A 21,972-nucleotide genomic window follows, 5' to 3' on the forward strand; every position below is an offset into this window, starting at 1 on the left:
TCAGACATTTGGTAGCGGCGGCCAGCTTAGATTTCAATTTTGCATAGTAAATTGTATTCTACTTGTTGAGACCTTTCATTTGATACCCATGTTGATGGGATTGATAAAACCTAAGTTATCCGCCATTTTGTAGCGGCCGCCATCTTGGATTTCAATTTTTTATAGTATATTGTATTCTGCTTGTTGAGCCCTTTCATTTGATACCCATATTGATGGGATTAATAAAACATGAATTATCCGCCATTTTGTAGCGGCGGCCATCTTGAATTTATAATGATAATGAATAAACATAATTGTATTGTCACCAAAATCCAAAGTGTATACAAAATTTCAGATTAATCGGTTGACAGGAAGAGGGTGAAATTTGAATTACTAAATTTGACCCAAGAATAAATAATAAATAAAAAATAAAACAAACGGGGTGAGCTAAATAAAACCGTTTAATAAAAAGTAGGCAATTAATAGATACCGATGTTTACTCTGTTTATTTTGTAGTTGTCGTTTTACTGCTCGTTGGTGTTGAGTTATGAATAAATAAATAAATAAATCAATTTGTAATAAAAGTCATATAACACATCTAGACATATATTTCATTGACTATGTTAGGGTTTAAATCTGAAGATGTGATAGTTTTTCATAGAACTGTACAGTTTGCCAAATATTGTTATTATCATATTAGATAACATTATATAACATACCCCGACCTTATACGTAATAAAAAAAAACCGGTACACAAATATGAATAGTATTTATTTAAATTGTAAATACACAATTTCTTAAAAATATTATTTATAATGTAACTAGCTGACCAAGCGCACTTCGTACCGCCTTATTTTGTTTCTTAAATATAACAATTACATATATCAAAATATAATATAGCCTGTCTTTCAAACTGGATCGAACTGCACCCGTTATGCAAATTTGATTAAAATCAGTCAAGTACTTTAAGAGTCCATCGCCGACAAACAACGTGACGCGTAATTCATATGTACTAAGAAGATAGAATACACTTCATTACATTCCACTTTGAAAGGATTTACAACAAATTTTGTTACATTAGAGAGACGTCAATTATTTACATAGCTAACAATTTTAAGTCATCCTCCGATAACCTCCCTTCGTTCTGACGTACTTGTAATCTGAAAAAAAAAGGTAATTGTTAGTAATTAAACTGTACAAGAAAAAATTACTATTTAGTATAGCAGACAGTGTATAGTCACGGGAGTAAATCTTAAATTCTGTATTACAGGGTTGCAATAAGGTTTGTCGATAATAAATAAAATAAATCTTGTGCACCAACGATATACTTTCGAGGTATTATTAATGGACATTTTATATACCACGGAAATTATAAAATCTTATAAATAAATACAATAGCGTTAGTGCGACGTACAAGACAGCTAGCGCCATCTATCAAGAAATATTAGAACTAGAAATTAGTTTCGAGTCTGAGTTGGAGATTGGAGAATATCTGTACAAACTCGAACCTTAGTTCTGAGTTTTCTTAATAGATGGCATCATCGGTATTTTACGTCACGCATACATTACTATGTATATATTAATAAGACTTAATCAATTAATTTGGTGAAATATAAAATTTGTATACTCTTCAAATATACCGTTGCTTGCAGGGTTTTTTATACCCAATTTAAAACGCTCGCTTCGAGCCGTCAACACACAGTACCAGCGGCAGTGACGCGTTACCTCTCCGCGGTGTGCGTCACGGACCACAGTGCGGGCAGGTGTTGCGGCCGCATGGACTCCAGGAAGTGCTCGCGCCACTCCTGCTCCAGCCGCAGCAGGCCGTCGTGCCGGCGGTAGTGCTCCACCACCTTGGAGCCGTGCGACTCGTAGTCGTCGTTCTCGAAACTGTACATAATAATAATAAATATCTACACAATACACACACGGTCGTCTGTTTCTAAAGTAAGCAACTTAATGCTTGTGTTATACTAACAGCCGACTGGTATGGTACATATATTTTTTCCGATAAACTTACTTATAAATAATAAATATATAAATATACAAACAAATATTTATATTGAACCAAGACTCGGGGTGGGAATCTAACCCACAACCCTTGGAGCAGAGAGCAGGGTCACTACAAACTGCGCCAACGGGCTAGTCAAACATACAAAATAAACTTGTTGTTTTCTAACTAGGCATGTATTAACAATTCATTTATTTAAAAAAATTTAAACAGCGTAGAAAAAATATTTTGACAACGGAAGGTGTAGGAGTAAAACTTCTGGTATGCTATCTGACTTACCATTAAAAACACCTAAGTACCGGCAACAACCAACCGTGAACATTTGCAAGCAATACGAATTCACAGAGACGTCGATACTCACGCGACTTGAATATTGGCCGCCTCCTCCAGCAACTCGGTCGTGATCTCGTCGTGCTGCAAGTAGTGCTGCAGTACAACAGACTCCAGCTTCCTTCGACGCGCCTCCGGCAGCACGTGCTTCCTCGAGCCGTGCAGCAGCGCGCGGGCGGCGGAGCGGATATTCCTACAACGATATTACTCAGGCTGACTTCTGTCTCAACCTTAACGAGCAGAAGTGAAAAATGGGTACATAATTATCATCAGTGGACATGTAATAAGTTGCAACTGTCGGGAAAAATTTAAACATTTAAGGAAAACATTTTATGCAGTAAAACTTCTTTGCGCACTCTTGAGTTGGGGGGGGGGAATCGGTGAATGCGTGACGAGAGCGTCACGAAAAGTGGTAAAGTGGAAAAGTCGGTAAAGATAGAAAGAGAGAGTCACGTTTCGTATGTTACTGTAGGGGCAAAAGAGAGGTGCGAGCGCACATTTCCTTTCTCTCATATATACATAGTTCCCACAGGCTCCGTCCTGTGTGTAGGATGGAGCCTGTACGGGTTAGCGCACGTTGAGCAATATGATTGTTTTGCTAATTAGTAACCTCTTTAATTTAGCTGATTTATTACGAAATTTTTATTTTACTAATGCAGAATTCTAATGAAATCGATATTTGTTTGCTACGAATGTCGTCTGTACTTCTGCCTATATACACTCGGGATAATCCTAATAAATTTAGTGTTGATCGACTTTCATTGGGTTTGGTCTCCCTCATAACCTTCCCTCACATGTCATCTCTCACTCAACCATAGACTGTTTTTTTTTTTACATCTGATATACATCCACGGGCTGAACCCATGTCCTTTTTTATTCTAAAAACATGCAATTTTTATTTTTATTTTTTTCTATTTCAAGGTAGGCGTTACTACCATACCATTACCATAGACTGTTCCATACAGAGCCAAAGAAGTTTGACTTCGGTGGTGTGGTCTAGGCACGGTCATTCTCTTGAAGCGGTCCACGGTCTTGGGTGAGCTCACCTGCAGGCCGCGTCCTCGGAGGTGCGCGCATGCGCGAGGGGCGCCAGGGGCGCGCCGCAGCGGGCGGCGAGGCGCTCGCGGACGGGCTGGTCGCGCGCGTTGCTGCGCTGGTGGCACGCCGCGCACAGCAGCAGCACGTCGTGCGACGAGTGCTCCTTCATCACCTCTGCGACAGGCGGGCCGACCGCTAGAGCCGTGTACAAGCTGCGCGGGCGCGATTCGACGGCATATCCACTTACACATCATCATCATTACAGCCTATACCGTCCACTGCTGGACGTAGGCCGTAGGACGTAGCTTTTTGGACAAAGTTAATGTTATACCTCATCATCATCATCGTCATCATCATCATTTCAGCCTATTACAGTTCACTGCTGGACATAGGCCTCCACGAGTTCACGCCGAAAATAACGTGAACTCATGTGTTTTGCCCATAGTCACCACGCTGGGCAGGCGGGTTGGTGACCGCAGTACTGGCTTTGTCGCACCGAAGACGCTGCTGCCCGTCTTCGATCTGTGTATTTCAAAGCCAGCAGTTGGGTGGTTATTATCGGTCGACTTTCTAAGTTGCAAGGTGCTAGCAGAACCGTGTTATCCCTTAGTCGCCTCTTACGACACCCACGGGAAGAGAGGGAGTGACTATATTCTTTAGTACCGTAGCCACACAGTACACATCATCTAGTGTATTTGTTGCAGCGTGGAAGGAACTATAATAGTTCGTTATTATAATTTAATAATGCTCTTGTTCAAACACGGCGACACGAAACCTTTAACGATTATAGACCCTTCACTATTATTCGGTCAATTACCGAGCATTGAGATGTGCGATGTTGTTCTACTGAGCAACACCTGAATGCTCGGTAATTGACCGAACAACTATCCTATTTGTAGTCATTTTTTTTCTAATTTTAAAATATACGTGACATATTAAATTTTTAATTATTTTTATTTTATGAATTGTAAGAATTGTTTCTAAAAAGGTCTATTTAATTTAAACGAGTTGTTGGCCCCCACCAGCGCGGTCTTTGTTCATAATAAACATTGACATATTTGACATTGTGGCGACATGTATCGCGCGAAATACGAACGACTACAAACTACGTAATTAGAGAAAACTGACGTATGCTACATCGCGCTATCAGAGTTTTCAAAGTGATTAAGTATATATACAAGATCCCGACAACAACCGTTGGGCCAGTAGCCCGCCAGACACAACATCCGTCTGGTGGAGGATCCTCCCTTTTCGATGGCGACGCGATTCACACTACGTTTCACGCGCATCGCCAAAATAGTGTACTGGACTGTCCCGTTTTGCTCAGTTGTATTTACTTATCGACACCTGCTAAATGTCTGCTTGTAAACAAGCGGATGCTTCTCTACGAGGTTCGATATTAGCCCAATATTCGTCGAAGTTCGTATATGCGTGGTGGCACTCACCGGGGAAGTGCTTGCGATACTCGCGAGGCACGACGTTCTTCCTGATGAAGGAGTGGCCGGCGCCGCAGACCACGCACCTGTTCTCCTTGCTGAGCTGGTAGTAGCGCCCCGCGGCGCCCACGGAGCGCCCCGCCGGCTCGAAGCGAAGCCGCACCGTCAGCGGCTCGGCGCACACCGTGTCTGCCAGCTCGTTCTCCACGTACCTTCGGATAGTAACCACTTTCATTAAACTGACCTAACACGCCGGCCATCTAAGAAACATAAACAAACTTTATGTAACTACCTCCAATATTTTTTACATTTCTTTGATTGTACGTAGCTGCCTACTATTTATGTCTTATGTTTAAACTTTAATTGTTTCTTATGAAAGTGAATTGATATATTCTTATAAGAAATAAAGTTCTTAAACCTTATAAACCGCGACAAAATCCAAAAAACTTGTTTCATTACGACGCTCCAGCCTGTAATATCCCACTACTGGGCATAGGTCTCTTTCCCCGTGTAGGAGAAGGATCAGAGCTTAATCCACAACGCTGCTCCAATGCGGGTTGGCGGATATATTCCCTACTATAAGTAGCGATCGCTATCAGGTGTACATGATAACAACCGGGACCGACGGCTTAACGTGCTCTCCGAGGCACGGTGGGGAGACCCACAAGGACTGCACAAACACCCAGACCACGGCAAACACCTGTATGGCCAATACAAATGTTTGTCATGTGCGGGGATCGAACCCGTAACCGCCAGCGCAACAGGCACAATCCATAACTATTGTACCAACGCGACGTCCATTGTTTCATTATAACGAGTGAGGTTTCAGTTCAGCCTATTGCAGTCCACTGCTGGACACAGTTCCCCGAGTTCGCAAAATAATATTGCGACTTATTGTTAGAAATCAAATGGGAATATTTATTTCGCCGTAACGTACATACACACACTTAACGAACGTCAAATAAGATACATCTGCATTTCAAAAATATAAGTCTCGGTAGCAAATGAACTAAAAATTTCAGAATCGCTACAATATTGGGTGTACGTTGCCAAAGCAGCTCGTATATTAAGACAAAGTAAAATTTAAAAAGGGCTAGAAATTCGAAATTCACGTGGATCGTTATCTATAACACCTACGGAACTCCTCACTTGAAGAAACGCAATTCGAGCATCCTGTATATTATGCAGTTAGAATTCGAGCATCCTATATATAACATCTATTGCGACGTTTAACGAGGTATAATGTATTAAAAACTTACCATTTTGCTTTTTTATCATCACAAGTACTAAGCAATTCGCCATCGGGCGCTGTAAGTAAACAGTTGTGATACAAGGGCTTGGAGCGAGTTGCGTGCGTATACCTCTTGCTGACCACTTCTTTTGTTCCTTTTGATTTCTTCTCTTTACACCTAAAATCGGAATGACGGCGACTGTAATAACATTCAGGCAGTGAGGCGTTCTCTATAATTATAATTTGTAAATTCCCAGGACCAGGCGTCAGTGCAGCAGTTAAGAAAGATTTTAAAACTATATTTCACTAGCTGACCTGGCGAACTTCGTACCGCCTTATTTTTTGGTGAACTCAATAATTATATATATCGAAACAAAATATACTCTATCTTTAAAGTTGGACAAAGTTACATATCTGTGCAAATTTGATTAAAATCGGTTAAGTAGTTTAGGAGTCCACCGCGGACAAACAACGTGAAAACTACGCAGTGTTGTTAGTGTTCTTTTCTAACGGAAGACGATGTTTATCAAGTCCTATTCATATTTTTGGCTGCACATCCAAGACCCAATATATTTTTCAAATACTTTGTTTATAACAAATCAAATAACTTACTCTTTATCATTCTTGGCTTTGTTCTTTGTTTTGTACCCAATGTCTAAATATTTTGAACAAAACTGTGATATATTATTCCAGTGTTCAGTACTATTTCTTCTCGATGGGGAAAATTGTGGTGTTTTATTATAATCATTTACAAGTTTCACAAATATTTTTAAAGCGACGTGGGCGTCTAAAGCTGCATATGTAATCTGCCGCTCCGTTAGCTCCTCAGCTTCCCAGTCACTGCATCTGATCTAAAAATGACGGCAGATTAACTTTCAGTAATTCATCTTACCAAAGCAAGTTATTCAGTTACAGAGTGTAGTTACATGGTGGGTAGTATCGAGTTGCAGTTACATTTATATTATGAACATTAAAGCTACAACTCACCCTCCAACTTTTATCTAGTTCGATGCCCAGCAAAGCTTTAGACAAGGAGCCCAAGCCGCCGGGTTCGTAATTACAGAGCTCCGCGAGATGTCTGATATCCAGTGTAGACTTCGTGTAAACAGAGTAGTCCTTTGCCAGATACTTTACATCATTCCCGGGAGACACGCCCACTTTGTATATGTCCCCATCTTCTAAGAGATCCTAAAATGCAGTTATCGATGTAGAATTTGTAAAACAAAAACCATTTAAGTGCTTGGTCTATTGCCGATCACTAGGTGTTCCGACACACCGAAACAATATCGCACACGCATGGCTTAGAGCTCAACACATTAGACCAACGCCGTGCATTTTATTTCAGTGCATACTTTACCATTCTGACAATCGGATGCGTGCTCTCATCAACATTAAAACAGTTTACGTTGACGTAACATTTAATAAATGTAATAATCATTTTGGAGCCACATTCCTTTGTAATTTAACATTAAATATTACACTAAAGCAAACAACACAGTTTCTTCTTAAAATATTAGAAAAGACAAAACAGTGTAGACGAAAAAATTACTTGTAAATAATTGAAATATGAGGTAACCATCATTCATCATCATCATTCCAGCCTACTGCAATCCACTGCTGGACATTGGCCTCCACAAGTTCACGCCAAAAATGCGTGAACTCATGTGTGTTGCCCATAGTCACCACGCTGGGCAGGCGGGTTGGTGACCGCTGGGCTGGCTTTGTCGCACCTAAGACGCTGCTGCCCGTCTTCGACCTGTGTGTTTCAAAGCCAGCGGTTATATGGTTATCCTGCCATCAGTCGGCTTCTTAAGTTCCAAGGTGGTAGTGGAACCTTGTTATCCCTTAGTCGCCTCTTACGACACCCACGGGAAGAGAGGGGGTGGCTATATTGGCACACAAGTGGCACACAGCACGTAACTAATGATCAGATAACATCTCAATTGTAGAATAACAAAATCTACACACTTAATAACAAACTTAAATAATACCTTTAAACAATTAGGAATAGACTTCAGGTGAGAAAGCCTGAAGAGTGCACAGTAGCCATCATTGGTGGAGAGCTGCAGCAGAGCTACGGGATGTTTCTTTCCCTGGTCGCTCACCCACTCGCAGTCAAAGCCAATGGCGTGGTACCGAGCACTGCGCCTAGTAATTTAATTACATTATGATTTATTCTACTATCTTCTATCACTGACACCATGATTCAGGCTGTGACATTCCACTGCTGGGCACAGGCCTGTTACTGCATGTAGCGATCAAAATGCAAACCGCCAGTGTTTTAGGCCACACATGACATGACATGACATGCACCACTACACCAGAGCAATTGTTATTTGTTGCGTTGTCATTGATTTTCAAATGTCTTTAATAAATTATGTGTTTCGAAATTGTTTAACAAAAGCTCAGTTATTGTTAACATCATGTTTATAATACATTTTTAGACTAACTCACCTCTACAAATACATGTAGAAACACAAAAAAGTAATTATAACATGTTTACACAAAAACACTTCGTAAAGTACCTAATCGTATGTACCTTTTGAGTATTTTTGTCCTATATAATAATAAGGAGGTGCTTCCTAAGGGCAGTCCTGTTAAAATTGACCTGTTAGTAAATCAGTAAAAGTACATCAAAAATAATTGGAAGTGATTACTTAATGCATTAAGACCGCCTTTGCATGCTGGCAGTGTATATGAATACTTTTATTTAATGTTTTTATACTAACATATTTTTTTACTATGTGAACGTGGTTTACTAGTCTATATGTATGTATATTATATTAAATAGTTCATCATTATCATCATCATCATTACAGCCTATACAGTCCACTGCTGGACATAGGCCTCCACAAATTCAGGCAAAAAATAGCGTGAACTCATGTGTTTTGCCCATAGTCACCACGCTGGGCAGGCGGGTTGGTAGCCGCAGAGCTGGCTTTGTTGCACCGAAGATGCTGCTGCCCGTTTTCGGCCTGTGTGTTTCAAAGCCAGCAGTTGGATGGTTATCCCACCACCGGTCGGCTTAGTCGCCTTTTACGACACCCACGGGAAGAGAGGGGGTGGCTATATTCTTTAGTACCGTAGCCACACAATACATTAATAGTTATAATAAATAAATTAAAAAATATAATAAATTAATTAACAGAAATACAAACCGCCGCAATTCATTCACAGCATCCTCACTGTCTTCTTCGGATGTTATTAAATTAATATTGAGGTTATCTGGCGCAACATGTGATGCCTTTTGTTTCAAACTTTTCCTTAAAACCACGTACGTGATGCCAGCAAAACCGAGGGCAATAGCAGAAGTGAGAGCGATGTTAAGCGTCGATGAGGTATTCATTTTTATTAACTTTAATTACAACGTATAAAAAATTACATAGATTTTTATTTAATTTTTTATACCTAACGTAAAAGCACATTAGCTCGTGCTGTAGTAGATAATAATAAACTAGTTATTCCATATGTATTACAGCATAATACTAAATTATTACTTTTCAATTTGTCACAATTTTTTCTACGAAAGCGAAATATACAAACATGTTTCAAAGAGCAGGTTATAAGCTAAGTAGGTATTATCCGGTTAAAAAATTACGACACATTAGTTATGTGTCGAATGAAAAAATTTATCCCTAATTGATTCTTGATTCCGTCAAAATGTTTACATTGAGGTAATAGATTTATTATATTATTGAATGTTTTCTTTACTCTTACTATGGTTTGTTGTTCTGGTTTGAGACTTTGAAGTTTGAGTAGTAGTTAGTTGTCAGAGCGAGAGCTGTCATATTGACGGTTGATACCGGATACGGGGAAACGTCCACAGACGAATATTAGTTATAAATATAACTTTTTTTTCTTTCTTTCTAATTTTTAATATATTATTTTATATTTATTAAAATAATTTTCTTGTCATTACATACATAAAATGGAAAAAATATATCATGTCTGTCCTTTTTCCATGAATCGCAAACTAAAATTTATGCGATATTTGAAAGACGTGCAAAGCTGCAAAGCGCTCTTCACTGTGGCACTAAGCGCTCAAGATCGGGCCAACACCTTTAACTTACAAATAATTTAATGGATAACAAAGTTGATCGTTATTATTGTACGTGTTCAACTCCTAATTTCGTTTCTTCTAATGGGGCTCTCTAGGTGCAACGACATTCCACGTAAAAACAATATTCCTAAACCATTTTTAAATGTGACTTTGTTCAAATGGACGAACTACACGGCTATAATCATGAAACTTTGTACAAATATTCTTGGAGGTATTACAAGTAACATAGAATACTTTTTATGAAAATATATATATATATACTAGCTGATCCGGCGAACTTCGTATCGCCTAACACAAACTTTATCGTATGGTATTAAAGTTCAAATTGACTTTTAAGTATTATCACAAATCTTTTGTATGGGAGTATAGAAAAGTGTTGTTTTTAGACTTTTTCAGGAAATTTAATTTTTTTTTTTTTAGAATTTTTCTCTCCGTAAGAACCATCCTCGTACTTCAAGGAATATTTTAAAAAAAGAATTAGCGAAATCGGTCCAACCGTTCTCGAGTTTTGCGCTTAGCAACACATTCAGCGACTCATTTTTATATTATAGATTTATTTGGTATAAATAAATATATATATAAATATTTCATTTTTTAAGACTAAGAAAAATACGAGTAGCACTGGACGGTTATGCAGAGGTATGTTGCCAGAATAGCTCGTATATTAAGACAAAGAAAAATTTAAAAAAGGGCTAGGATCTATTTTCACGTGGAACGTGATCTGTAACACCTACAGAAACCCCCCATTTGAAGAAATGCAGTTAAGAGTCGAATATCCTGTAGTATATGAGCATTTTCCACTTTTTTTATTGGAATAAGCAATTATACATTTCTGTTAATCATAGAATTAATCCATATGATTAAAGATGTCACTAAATCTGGATGTCTTAAGCTATAAAACAACTCATAATTATTGTCCGCTGTAAGTTCTAGATCTCTACGTCGGGTGGGTTGGAAAGCATCAAACTAATATACCTACTTGTGTGTTTAGGGTTGCAAAATAAAAATATACTTTTAATCTGAAAAAATATTTTAATTCTTAAAAATGACCGCAATCGTTATCGAAGTCCAAGTGCCACAAAAACGTCATCGCCTATATTCTTGTAATTGGTCTACAGTACTATAGCAATCCGAATTCACACCCGCAAACATACAGTTATATCGACAGTTGTACATATTCCCGTTTCTTATTGCATAATTATAATTGATATTAATTTATTGCTAAAAGTGCATTCCCTTTTTAACTTATCAATGTATTATCTAATAAGGTACATTACGTAAATATTTAGAATTACAATAATAATACAATCACATTAGAAAAACAACAGGAAATCTTCAATATATACTCGTATAAACAGCGAACGTAGGAATATAGGGTACCTACTTTAAATATAGGTATCGTTAAATAACATCTTTGCGTCGAAACACGTAATCACTAAACAACGGCGTCGCTTTTCATAAAATATTTAAAGTTGTGAGGAATAACTTGAAAGAGTGTGACCAACAAATCATGGTTAAGTTATTGACTAACACGCGGACGGACTGACCGGCAGACGGACGGACACTGAAGCTTGGGTTGACGTGGGCGTACCCACGGTCGGGCAATCAGTACTCTCAGTGGGGCATTTGCCCCATCCGGACACGAAGCTAATTAATATTTTAGATTTTAATAAGGACATTTTAGGTAGATTTAGCCAAAACCTATTGTCGAAGTAGTGTAAATAAAGAAGGTAAACGAAAAGTTGCAGTAATTAAAAGGCATTTTTAAATTCTACAACTTATTTAGTTTTTAAATTTACTTATTTTTGTCCCACCCTTACAAAATTCTGGGTACGCCCATGTCGAGATGGGTTGCAGCGAGAGCGAGTAGTGATTAGTGTGAAAGAAGAGACGCGTGGAATAGGCGGTCCTGCGAGCAAATCATTGTACCAATAAGTCCTAATATACACACCCTCCCAACCAGGAGGACCCTTATAATTATTAATCGACATCGAGGTGTAATCGCGACCACTGCTCATCATTGTAACACTGTGGCAGATTATCGACATCATAACTTTTGGTTAAGACAGCTTTTGTCATATTCAGTCGATTCGAAAATTGTCACTGTGGCGTCGGTCTGCCTGTGACTGTATTAATTATTATTATACAATAGTAGTAATTCGAAGCTGTCACACTATCATTGCAATGTCAACGATCAACTATCATCGTTTGTATCGCGCCCCTGATTCTGCAAAACATAAAAAAATCACGATAAGTTCCGCCTTCACATATATAAGATATTCGCTACAACAACTCAGAGGTAGTAACGTTCAGGAACGCCGCCATTATGTCGGTCTTGAGGCTCCAATATTGTTCGAGTCACTTTTGAAACACGTACACACAAGTAACTCGGTTAAGAGTTTGCTGACACTGAAATTAATACGACAGTATCTAGCTGTATTCCATTGCTATGGAGTCAATTCCAAAATTTGAATCGAAGCGCGACCATAGTCCGTCACTCGTGAGTCGGTCGGAGGGACGCTGAGGGGAACGGATTAAAGCTTATTATGTAAGAGTAGGTATATGTGTGGTTACTGCATTAAGAATATAGCCACCCCCTCTCCTCCCGTGGGTGTCGTAAGAGGCGACTAAGGGATAACACAGTTCCACTACCACCTTGGAACTTAAAAAGCCGACCGATGGCGGAATAACTATTTACTGCTCTCTAAATAACTGCTGGCTTTGAAATACACAGGTCGAAGACGGGCAGCAGTCTTCGGCGCAACAAAGTCAGCCCTGCGGTTACCAGCCCGCCTGCCCAGCGTAGTGACTAAAGGCAAAACACATGAGTTCACTTCATTTTTGGCATGAACTTGTGGAGGCCTATGTCCAGCAGTGGACTGTAATATGCTGAAATGATGATGATGATGATGATGATGATGAGGTTAACGTTAACTTTGTCCAAAAAGTTTATACAAATTGTATAGTATGACACGCATTAACTTTAGACGCAAACAAGAGAAACTGTAAGAAATGCTTGTTATGGTTACGGCGGGCGATTTTTAAAAAGACTTCTAACATTTTTATATTCAAGAGTTTGGATGAAAAACGTATGATAACAATACGTAGTCAGGTAATTTAAAGTTCAAAGCGCTCTGTACAGCGTACTCACTTCGCATCCCACGTAACAATAATATCTCTATACTACTAAGAATGGTTAGTTTTGCTCGTAACATCTACGCAGCAGAACTCGGAAGAGACGGTATCAGCTACTGGCTCACCAGTATCGAGTACCTACTCGACCGCATTGGGGTCATCAGTTCATACACGATCTTCTTCGCGTTTAAACCGAACGAGATATCTCCAACTCTACTAGTAGGAGACCGAGCGCAAGGCTCTTCTGACAGTACACGTCACGCGACTTGTTCGAATCTCGTTGGAGCACGTCAGACTTCAGACAGGGGCAGTTTAGTTCGGTCGTCGTCCAGTTCGTCGATAGCGACGCGGCCGCGCCTATCTTAATTTCTTCTATTACAAATATAACACACACACATTGGCACAATCGGAGCCAAATTAAGTTATTTATTTTAAGTTATATTTTAATTTTTATAACGTTTGAGTCTAACATAAAGCGCTATCGCACGTCATCTGTAAGAGGCTGAACGCGACACCAATGACATTTAATAATTCGATATTCGTTTGTCAGCGGTCATTCAAGTATAACGTAAACACGGTTAAGAATTACTGTAATTCTGCTTACGTAATACTTGAATCACCCCTTACTTTAATTTTTATCTACAAGAGTTAATATTTATTATAATAATACTCGGGTTATTTCCTAAATAAGCGTAGATGGCCATATGCGAAACATTTTAAACAGGAAAAAGCACTCGAAGGATTCTCGAAGTCGGTTTTGATAATGAGAACAGCATCATAGCATATTTGAACAAAATAAATACCTAATTATCTTAGCCGGGAAGGTGTTGTGTATCTTAAAGACTAACAAAGGAACTAGTTCCTAAATGTAGCGGATAACACACAATGAATAGAACCATCCCTGCTGGAAGTTCCAGATCAATCCAAATAAAAAACAATGAGCGATGGCAAGTTATTGTAAACCATTGTGTTTGAAACAGGGATTCCAAATACTTTATTCATAATTGATACGTTAAAATACAATTTTGATCTGGGCATTTTTCGATCCAGATAGATCTATCAGGATCCCCAATGGAACTTAACATTTTATATCGGAGTTTTTCCACAGGGATGTAACTGTCACTTACTTAAAGAAGGACATTCTGTGAAGTTTAAGTTGTTATAACAAAATCTGTGACAAGATCCCTATAACTAGTGTTCTGTATCCGTCCCGGATATGGCCGTGTACGCTCACTTGAAACGTTTGCCCCATAACATCCTGATAATCTTAATTCATCTAACTAACTCTGAATTAGAACGTCGATGTCTGTCGAACAATACGAATGTGTTTACATAAAATATATTATTCATTAGCCGCTGTACTGGGAAAGATCACAGGAATCTTTACTGCAGGTTAGTTCACCGCGTAAAGACTCCGGTTCCACTTTGTGCTACAAATACTAACATTAGTCGGAATGCTTTGTGCATAGAAATAAAAAAATATTATCTCTCGAGAATTGACCTATCTACGGGAGCCGCGCTCGCGCACGGGTGTGTTAGGGGTTGTCCATTAAACCACGTGATGTTTTTAACAACATTTTAAACCCCCTTGGTGATATTTGGCAAGGTTTTAGAGTATCCTCCCTTCCACAGCCAAAAATCACGTGTATTTTTTTTTTTGAGTATCATATAAATAATGTACTGTGGGTGTAATATAAATATTTATTTATATATTTATATATGTATTATTTATAAGTATGTTTATCGAAAAAAAAAATATGTAGCTATATACCAGTCGGCTGTAACCTATAACACAAGCATTAAGTTGCTTACTTTAGGGACAGACGACCGTGTGTGTATTGTGTAAATATTTATTTATTATTTATTTATATCTTTAAATACAGATACCCATAATCTGATTAAATTTTGCAAAATTGAACATAGCGATACAAATTTCTAGCCAAACATCACCAGGCTGGTTGTTAGGTCAACGAAAAATAAACACACGTGATATTAGCATAGCACAATATAACCCTCTCTTGATATTTCGTAATGATTTCCTAACCCCCCCCCCCCCCCCCATTCCTTCAAGCGTCACGTGATTAATGGACGACTCCTTACACGGTATGCACGGACGCGGGCACCAGCGCGTCGCGCGGTAGCGGCGGTACATCCAGCAGGAAGCGCTGCAGCGCTGGATAGTAGTCGGGGCGCGTCCACGTGTCGTCGTGCCCGCCGCCCGACAGCACGGCCAGCCGCTTGAGCGGTGCGCCACAGCGCTGCAGCAGCTCGCGACCCATGCGCGGCGGCACCAGCGCGTCGCACGCGCCCACCACCACCAGCGTGGCGCACGACACATGACCCACCTTACTCAGCGACTGGAACTACGAACGCGACTTTTATTGAGGCGGCGCATAGCAGGCTATATCCCTCGGACTAGAAGATCACAGCTAAACATTATTGCTCCCGAGTAATGTTGTGTTCCTGTGGTCAGTGGGGTAGCCAGAGCTCCTGGGGAGGGTTGGGGGATAGCAGTGGTGATCGGCAATGCACTTGCGATGTTTCTAGTGTTATAGGCGTCTATAAGCCACGGTAATCGCTTACTATCATGTGAACCGTACGGTTATTTGCCGACCTGGTCGAATATAATTGTGTTTGCTCGTAAACGAAAAAAAAACCGACTTCAATTACATCGACGAGTAACACAACGTGGATCGACGAAAACATAGTCAAGTAACTACGCGTTATCGAAGATTACTCAAAAAGTAGTTATCAGATCTCAATAAAATTTAAATGTGAAACATCTTATATTTATCATTAAATTTACATGACAAACATCAGCTTTCGATTAAAATAAAAATTATTAAAATCGGTATACCCAGTATTTTTCGGGTTTTCAAAAGTTTCCCTCGATTTCTCTGTGATCCCATCATCAGATCCTGGTTTCCTTATCACGGTACCAAACTTGGGATATCCTCTTTCCAACAAAAAAAGAATTATCAAAATCGGTACATCTAGTAGAACGTTATGCGGTATAATACAACGTAGGTCGACGAAAAAAGCGTCAAGTTAAAACTCATTATTAGATATAACTCGAAAAGTAGTTGTTAGATCTCAAATAAATTTAAATGGGACTAATTGACACACACCATCTTTCGATTAAAACAAAATTTGTCGAAATCGGTCCACCCGGTCAAAAGTTCTGATGTAACATACATAAATAATTGTGTTTGCTCGCAAACGAAAAAAAAACCGACTTCAATTACATCGAAGAGTAATACAACGTAGATCGACGAAAAAATAGTAATACTTTGTTCGTATTCCATATAACGCGACATTATAAAATTGTAGAATTATATAATGTTCTACTGTTATTTCTAACATTTTGTTAGCGATTGTAGGCAGAAATTTCATAAAAGGCCCGTCGTCGATTCGCGCGAAGCTTATTACGGCGGGTTTTTTAGTTGAAGCGGATTTATATTGAATTACGGTTTATGTCTTTTTTATTAAAAATATGTAATGTTCATGTTTTCACACAGCTCCGATGCACGACTGGAGTTTACCCCTTCAGATCAACTGTCTAAATAGGCACAAAAAGGCTTACTAGTCTAAGAAATATATTATTACTATATCAAATTGTAAATAAATGAATGCAATAACGCCATCTATCGGAACCTAATTGCGTTATTAGAAAACGTCTGAACGCCATCTCTAACAAGGTCATTCGTTCAGTAGATTTTACTGTTCAATTTTTTCATTCCGGGGCCTTAAATGAAAATCGATTCTTAAGGAGAAAACTCCAAAAACAGTCAAGTAAATACGCCATATCAGATATAGCTCAAAAAGTTCGAGTCAAATCTCAATTATATTTAAATGGGACCACATGACAAGCACCACCTATCGATTAAAAAAAGAATCATCGATATCGGTCCACCCAGTAAAATAGTAATGAGGTTAATATAACGTTAGTCGACGTAAAATAGCCAAGTAAATACCCAGTATTAGCGATAACTCAAAAATTAAAAGCTCAAATATATTTATAACGAATAAACTGCTACTCTCTACTCTAGTGGAATATTGTAATTTGATCGATAGTGAACGAAGTAATTTCATTACATTTTGATAGATGGCGTTGTGGCAAAGTATTGAACATGACCACAGTCGTCTTAACATCGTCATGTAAATACGTGACATCAAAGATTACTCAAAAATTGCTCATTATATCTCAATCATATTTAAAACGGACGACATGACAAGTATTAGCTTTTGATTTATACAAAAAAGATCAAAATCAGTGCACCCAGTAAAAAGATATAACGTATAATACAACGTAGGGTGACGAAAAAACCGTCAAGTAAATACGCAATATTAGATATAACTCACAAATTACGAATCAAATCTCAATTAAATTTGAATGGGACCACGTGACGAATAGTAGCTTTTAATTTATATAAAAAACGTCAAAATCGGTGCACCCAGTAAAAAGTTATGAGGTATAATACAACGTAAGGTGACGAAAATAATGTCAAGTAAATACGCGTTATCAAAGATTAATCAAAAAGTAGTTATCAGATCTCGATAAAATTTATATGTGACCACATGATAAACATCAGCTTTCGATTAAAGTAAAAATTATCAAAATCGATACACCCAGTAAAAAGTTATTGCGGATTTTCAAGAGTTTCTCTCGATTTCTCTGGGATCCCATCATCAGATCCTGGTTTCCTTATCATGGTACCAAACTAGGGATATCCCCTTTCCAACAAAAAAAGAATTATCAAAATCGGTACACCCAGTAGAAAGTTATGTGGTATAATACAACGTAGGTCGACAAAAAACGCATTATTAGATATAATTCGAAAAGTAGTTGTTAGATCTCAAATAAATTTAAATGGGACCAATCGGCACACACCACCTTTCGATTAAAACAAAATTTGTCGAAATCGGTCTACCTGGTCAAAAGTTCTGATGTAACATACATAAAAAAAAAAAAAAAAAAAAAAAAAAAATACAGTCGAATTGAGAACCTCCTCCTTTTTTGGAAGTCGGTTAAAAAAAAACATAAAAAAAAACAGTCGAATTAAGAACCTCCTCCTTTTTTGGAAGTCGGTTAAAAAAACGACACACTCGCTGACGAAACTCGTCTGCGAGTTTACCACGTAAGGTAAAACGACGCTCCCCACTCGACTCACCTTGTTTTTGTGACAGAACATCGGCAACCAATTTAAGCAGCTCCACTTGAGTAGTATCTTCGCCATGTCCGGTATGCTCGTAAAAGTATTTTCGACTATCAAGACCCAAACTTTATTTTTATACTCTAAGCGTGACGCCAAATCTATTGCTACGGCGCCCCCTGCGACAGTATAAAAAAAATATTTAGTATGCGAATCGGTTTTGTAAAGAAGGACCTGAATCTAATAGACACCGACCAAGAGATCTGCCAAAGAGTATAATTTGAGTTCTGTCAATATCGTTTCGTTCCATGATGTAATCAAAAGCAGCCTGCGCGTCCATGTACAGGCCCTGCTCTGATGGCGAACCTTCAGACAGCCCGTACCCTCTATACTCCACTAACAGTATATTAATGTTTAGCTTGTGATAAAACCCGGAAACATTTGACAACCTGAAACAGTGATATTGATTAGACAAGCTCTACTAGGTGCGGCTAAGCGGTCGCTCCAAACAAGTACTGACCTCTGACCCATGTTTCCAGCGTTCCCATGAAAGAATATCATGGTTGGTCTGTGATTACTATTTGTAGATTGCTTTATTAGAAACATGTGTATTTTAAACCCATCCTTACTCTTTATCTTAATACTTTCATATGGTAGCTTAAAGTTACTGGGCTGAAGAACGAACACTCTCGAGTCCGGCGGATCATTGGGGTAGTACAGTAGAAGATCCTGGGCATTGTACAGTATTCCTGGAGAAATTAGCACAATGCTTTTATAATATTTTTATATGAACTTACATCTACTGCTGTTGCAGCCTCTAATATCCCACTGCTGGGCATAAGCCTCTTACCCCATGTAGAAGGACATAGTCATCAACCTATCTGATTAATATTATATTAATTATCATGTTAGATGTTTGTAAAAAATTGCAAAATGTCCCAAAAATTTGACTACATATTTTTGACTAAAAATATCACTCCAATCTGCAGCATCTATTGGACATCTACAAATACATAAATTTACAAAAAACAAGTATTTAATCAACAGCCTTATATACAGGTCTTGCAACAGAACCCAATTTCAATGGTGAGAAACTCGTACAATCGTGTCATAACTTTCTTTGGTATTAACGCTATTGTACGTCACTCCTATCGATAGGTGCCGTGTGCATTGTTTATATTTTAAAACATAAATGCAAGCAAATCATAAGTTTCCACAATAAAACAACTTGTGTTGTGCTTATTATATATATATATTATATCTATTGTGCTTATTATATAACAAACACATGTGAAACACATTTGAATATAGATAGAAAAAGAGACACAAATGCATTTCTGTCTTTGTTGCACAGCACACTCATCAAATAAATGCCTCTGGCGGCCGTCAATTGAAAAGAAAAGAGCAACCATTAAGCCGACGTACCCCTACTACTGTTGCTGCAAGACCTGTGTAGAAAACTGTGATTTAAACTGTTTGATGGTTATCTTTTTTGAATACTTGTTTTTGGACAGTCATGCTGGTGTGATTACATTTTGTTTTTGTAGGTATACTCGTATGATGTTAAAACAGTTGTAAATAATTTTGCACGTAAAATATAAAGTTTAAAAAATTGTTTAAAATATAGATTTTTATTACATAAGTCACACACTCTTTGCTTTTATGTCATACTTCATTAAACTTTTTTTGTTTTAAATTAGGAGTAAACAAGCGTATTGCAAGCAAAATCAAAATAACTTAATTCAAAAAGGCCTCAAAAATAATAAAAATTTAATATAATAAATAATAAATAATTTTAATTATCATTACAAGTGAAGATAAAACCGATTCGGAATGTTATTCCACATCCAATGGAAAGAAACTACACATTTACAAAATTGGTGACATCATGCATGAAATACAGCATCACTAAATCCACACATCTTTTTATCATTTATGTAAGCATGTGCCGAATAATAAGCTTTTATAAACTATGGCATTTATAGATACGAGTTTGTTATTGCATAATATGTATATATTATATAAAATCTTATATAAAATTATAAAATTCAATTTTGATAAAATTCAGTTGACTTTAAACTGAACACCTATCTCCAGCAAATGAAGTAGCACACTTATGTTATGTACATAAAAATAACACTGGTTAGTAAAAATGTTTAGTTCAACCCGATTCATATTTAGAGGTATATTTTATGTATATAACGTATAAGAGAAATGTTTATTGTAATTAGTCCTACAAAAAAAGTCTGCAACAGCATAAATCTTTTTTTATGAGTAAGCGAGTATCGCAAAAACAGTGAACCATAAATGCAATAAAAATTCATAATATATTTCTAATGCACATTTGGTAGTAACAAGTTAATATTTATGCATGATATTGCAGAACCAATTTTGATGAATTTTGGTTTAAAGATAGATATTGAGAAGATATTAAGCTACTCGAAGTACTTACTAATCCTGCGCAGACAACGTCGCGGGTACCAGCTAGTGATATATAAAAGTAATGTTATCTCTTATTTAATAAGTTAGCTTCCAAAATGATTTAATAGCGATTGGAATAATTTTTAGACTAAGACAGTCAGAAAATATGAGTTTTATCAACATAAATAACTTACCCGTTATATTTTAGATACGATAATACTTGTAAACAGAAAACGGTAATAAGTAGTGCTTACCTGATATTCCGAAACTGAATACAGTGAGTCCTAGAAAAAACCCATAAAACCAGAATATAACAGCACTAGAGAACAAAGTGAATGTAGAAACAACCCATAACCTGTACAATAACACTCGGAGAATGTGATACATTATCTAAATCTTTTAAAAATTCTACAAAATATCATCTTCTTGATATGAACTTTTTAATCACAATTACTCAAACATTTCTTTAATAATTTGATTTATTGTACGTGTATACAAAAATAACTATTAAATTGGACGAAACAACTGCAGATTTCTATCCCTTAAAAATAATTTATTCTTTTAATAGATTGTAAAACCAAACATTAAAAATACTTGTTTATTGAAAGGTTATATTTGTAAGGCAATAGATAGGCAAATTGACAAGTCGGAAAATGACAAATATGTGACATTTTATTATTTAAGTGTCTGTTTAGAACTTTAGATTTATATGCTTACACGAAGAAGACCCTATAAATTGATAATAAATAGCTTACTAAATTATACGTTGCAAGAAAAAATATATTTTAAATATATGAAAATTACAAAAGATCTGACTATTTTTCCATGAGCTACAAATATATTAGAGTTAATATCGTTAGCGAGTCAACGAGGAAATGCTGCCAGCATTCTTGGTACCATTCCACGCGGATATGATTTGTACCAAAACTCTCTGTAATATATATCTGTAAATATTTAGGTATATAGTTCTTGTTATATAAAAAAAAAAAGAAAAAAAATCGCTTTAAATAGGTAATAATTTGTAAGATATAACAAAAAATAAATTTATTTTTGTTTATGAATTTATTTCCTTATCTTTATTGTTTTTCTTATTTCGTTAGAAGTAATAAATATTAGATTGGTGCGAGCTAAAAGTTAAGGTAATAATTAAAAAAAATCAAGACAAAAACGGACCTAAG

General features: G+C 37.3%; 2 protein-coding genes across 2 annotated transcripts; both read right to left on the reverse strand.

The window, feature by feature from the left end:
* Positions 1 to 1,030: 1,030 nt before the first annotated feature.
* Positions 1,031 to 9,371, reverse strand: LOC123668442 (exonuclease 3'-5' domain-containing protein 2). The gene is made up of 10 exons (XM_045602172.1): positions 9,184 to 9,371; positions 8,017 to 8,173; positions 7,013 to 7,213; positions 6,638 to 6,876; positions 6,054 to 6,203; positions 4,804 to 5,006; positions 3,367 to 3,532; positions 2,352 to 2,513; positions 1,705 to 1,869; positions 1,031 to 1,139 (listed from the first exon to the last, which is right to left on the reverse strand). The coding sequence occupies exons 1-10, from the start codon at positions 9,369 to 9,371 to the stop codon at positions 1,076 to 1,078; spliced, it is 1,695 nt and encodes a 564-aa protein (XP_045458128.1). The 3' UTR covers positions 1,031 to 1,075.
* Positions 9,372 to 15,070: 5,699 nt separating this feature from the next.
* Positions 15,071 to 21,181, reverse strand: LOC123668974 (protein ABHD13). Its single transcript, XM_045602659.1, has 5 exons — positions 21,049 to 21,181; positions 18,894 to 19,122; positions 18,629 to 18,822; positions 18,392 to 18,552; positions 15,071 to 15,583 (listed from the first exon to the last, which is right to left on the reverse strand). The coding sequence occupies exons 1-5, from the start codon at positions 21,179 to 21,181 to the stop codon at positions 15,317 to 15,319; spliced, it is 984 nt and encodes a 327-aa protein (XP_045458615.1). The 3' UTR covers positions 15,071 to 15,316.
* Positions 21,182 to 21,972: the final 791 nt, after the last annotated feature.

The sequence above is a fragment of the Melitaea cinxia genome, chromosome Z, assembly GCF_905220565.1.
Source record: "Melitaea cinxia chromosome Z, ilMelCinx1.1, whole genome shotgun sequence".
Lineage (NCBI taxonomy): Eukaryota > Metazoa > Arthropoda > Insecta > Lepidoptera > Nymphalidae > Melitaea > Melitaea cinxia.

What these genes read in the sequence shown, in the direction of transcription:
- LOC123668974 (XM_045602659.1), bottom strand. Translation starts at nt 21,181, where the DNA reads ATGTATCACATTCTCCGAGTGTTATTGTACAGGTTATGGGTTGTTTCT. An exon ending in ATTCAGTTTCGGAATATCAG is followed by an intron (nt 19,123 to 21,048) that starts GTAAGCACTACT and finishes TAATTTCTCCAG; the next exon opens with GAATACTGTACAATGCCCAG. An exon ending in GCTGGAAACATGGGTCAGAG is followed by an intron (nt 18,823 to 18,893) that starts GTCAGTACTTGT and finishes TCACTGTTTCAG; the next exon opens with GTTGTCAAATGTTTCCGGGT.
- LOC123668442 (XM_045602172.1), bottom strand. Translation starts at nt 9,371, where the DNA reads ATGAATACCTCATCGACGCTTAACATCGCTCTCACTTCTGCTATTGCC. An exon ending in TCCGAGGACGCGGCCTGCAG is followed by an intron (nt 2,514 to 3,366) that starts GTGAGCTCACCC and finishes ATATCGTTGTAG; the next exon opens with GAATATCCGCTCCGCCGCCC. An exon ending in GTGACGCACACCGCGGAGAG is followed by an intron (nt 1,140 to 1,704) that starts GTAACGCGTCAC and finishes TTTTTTTTTCAG; the next exon opens with ATTACAAGTACGTCAGAACG.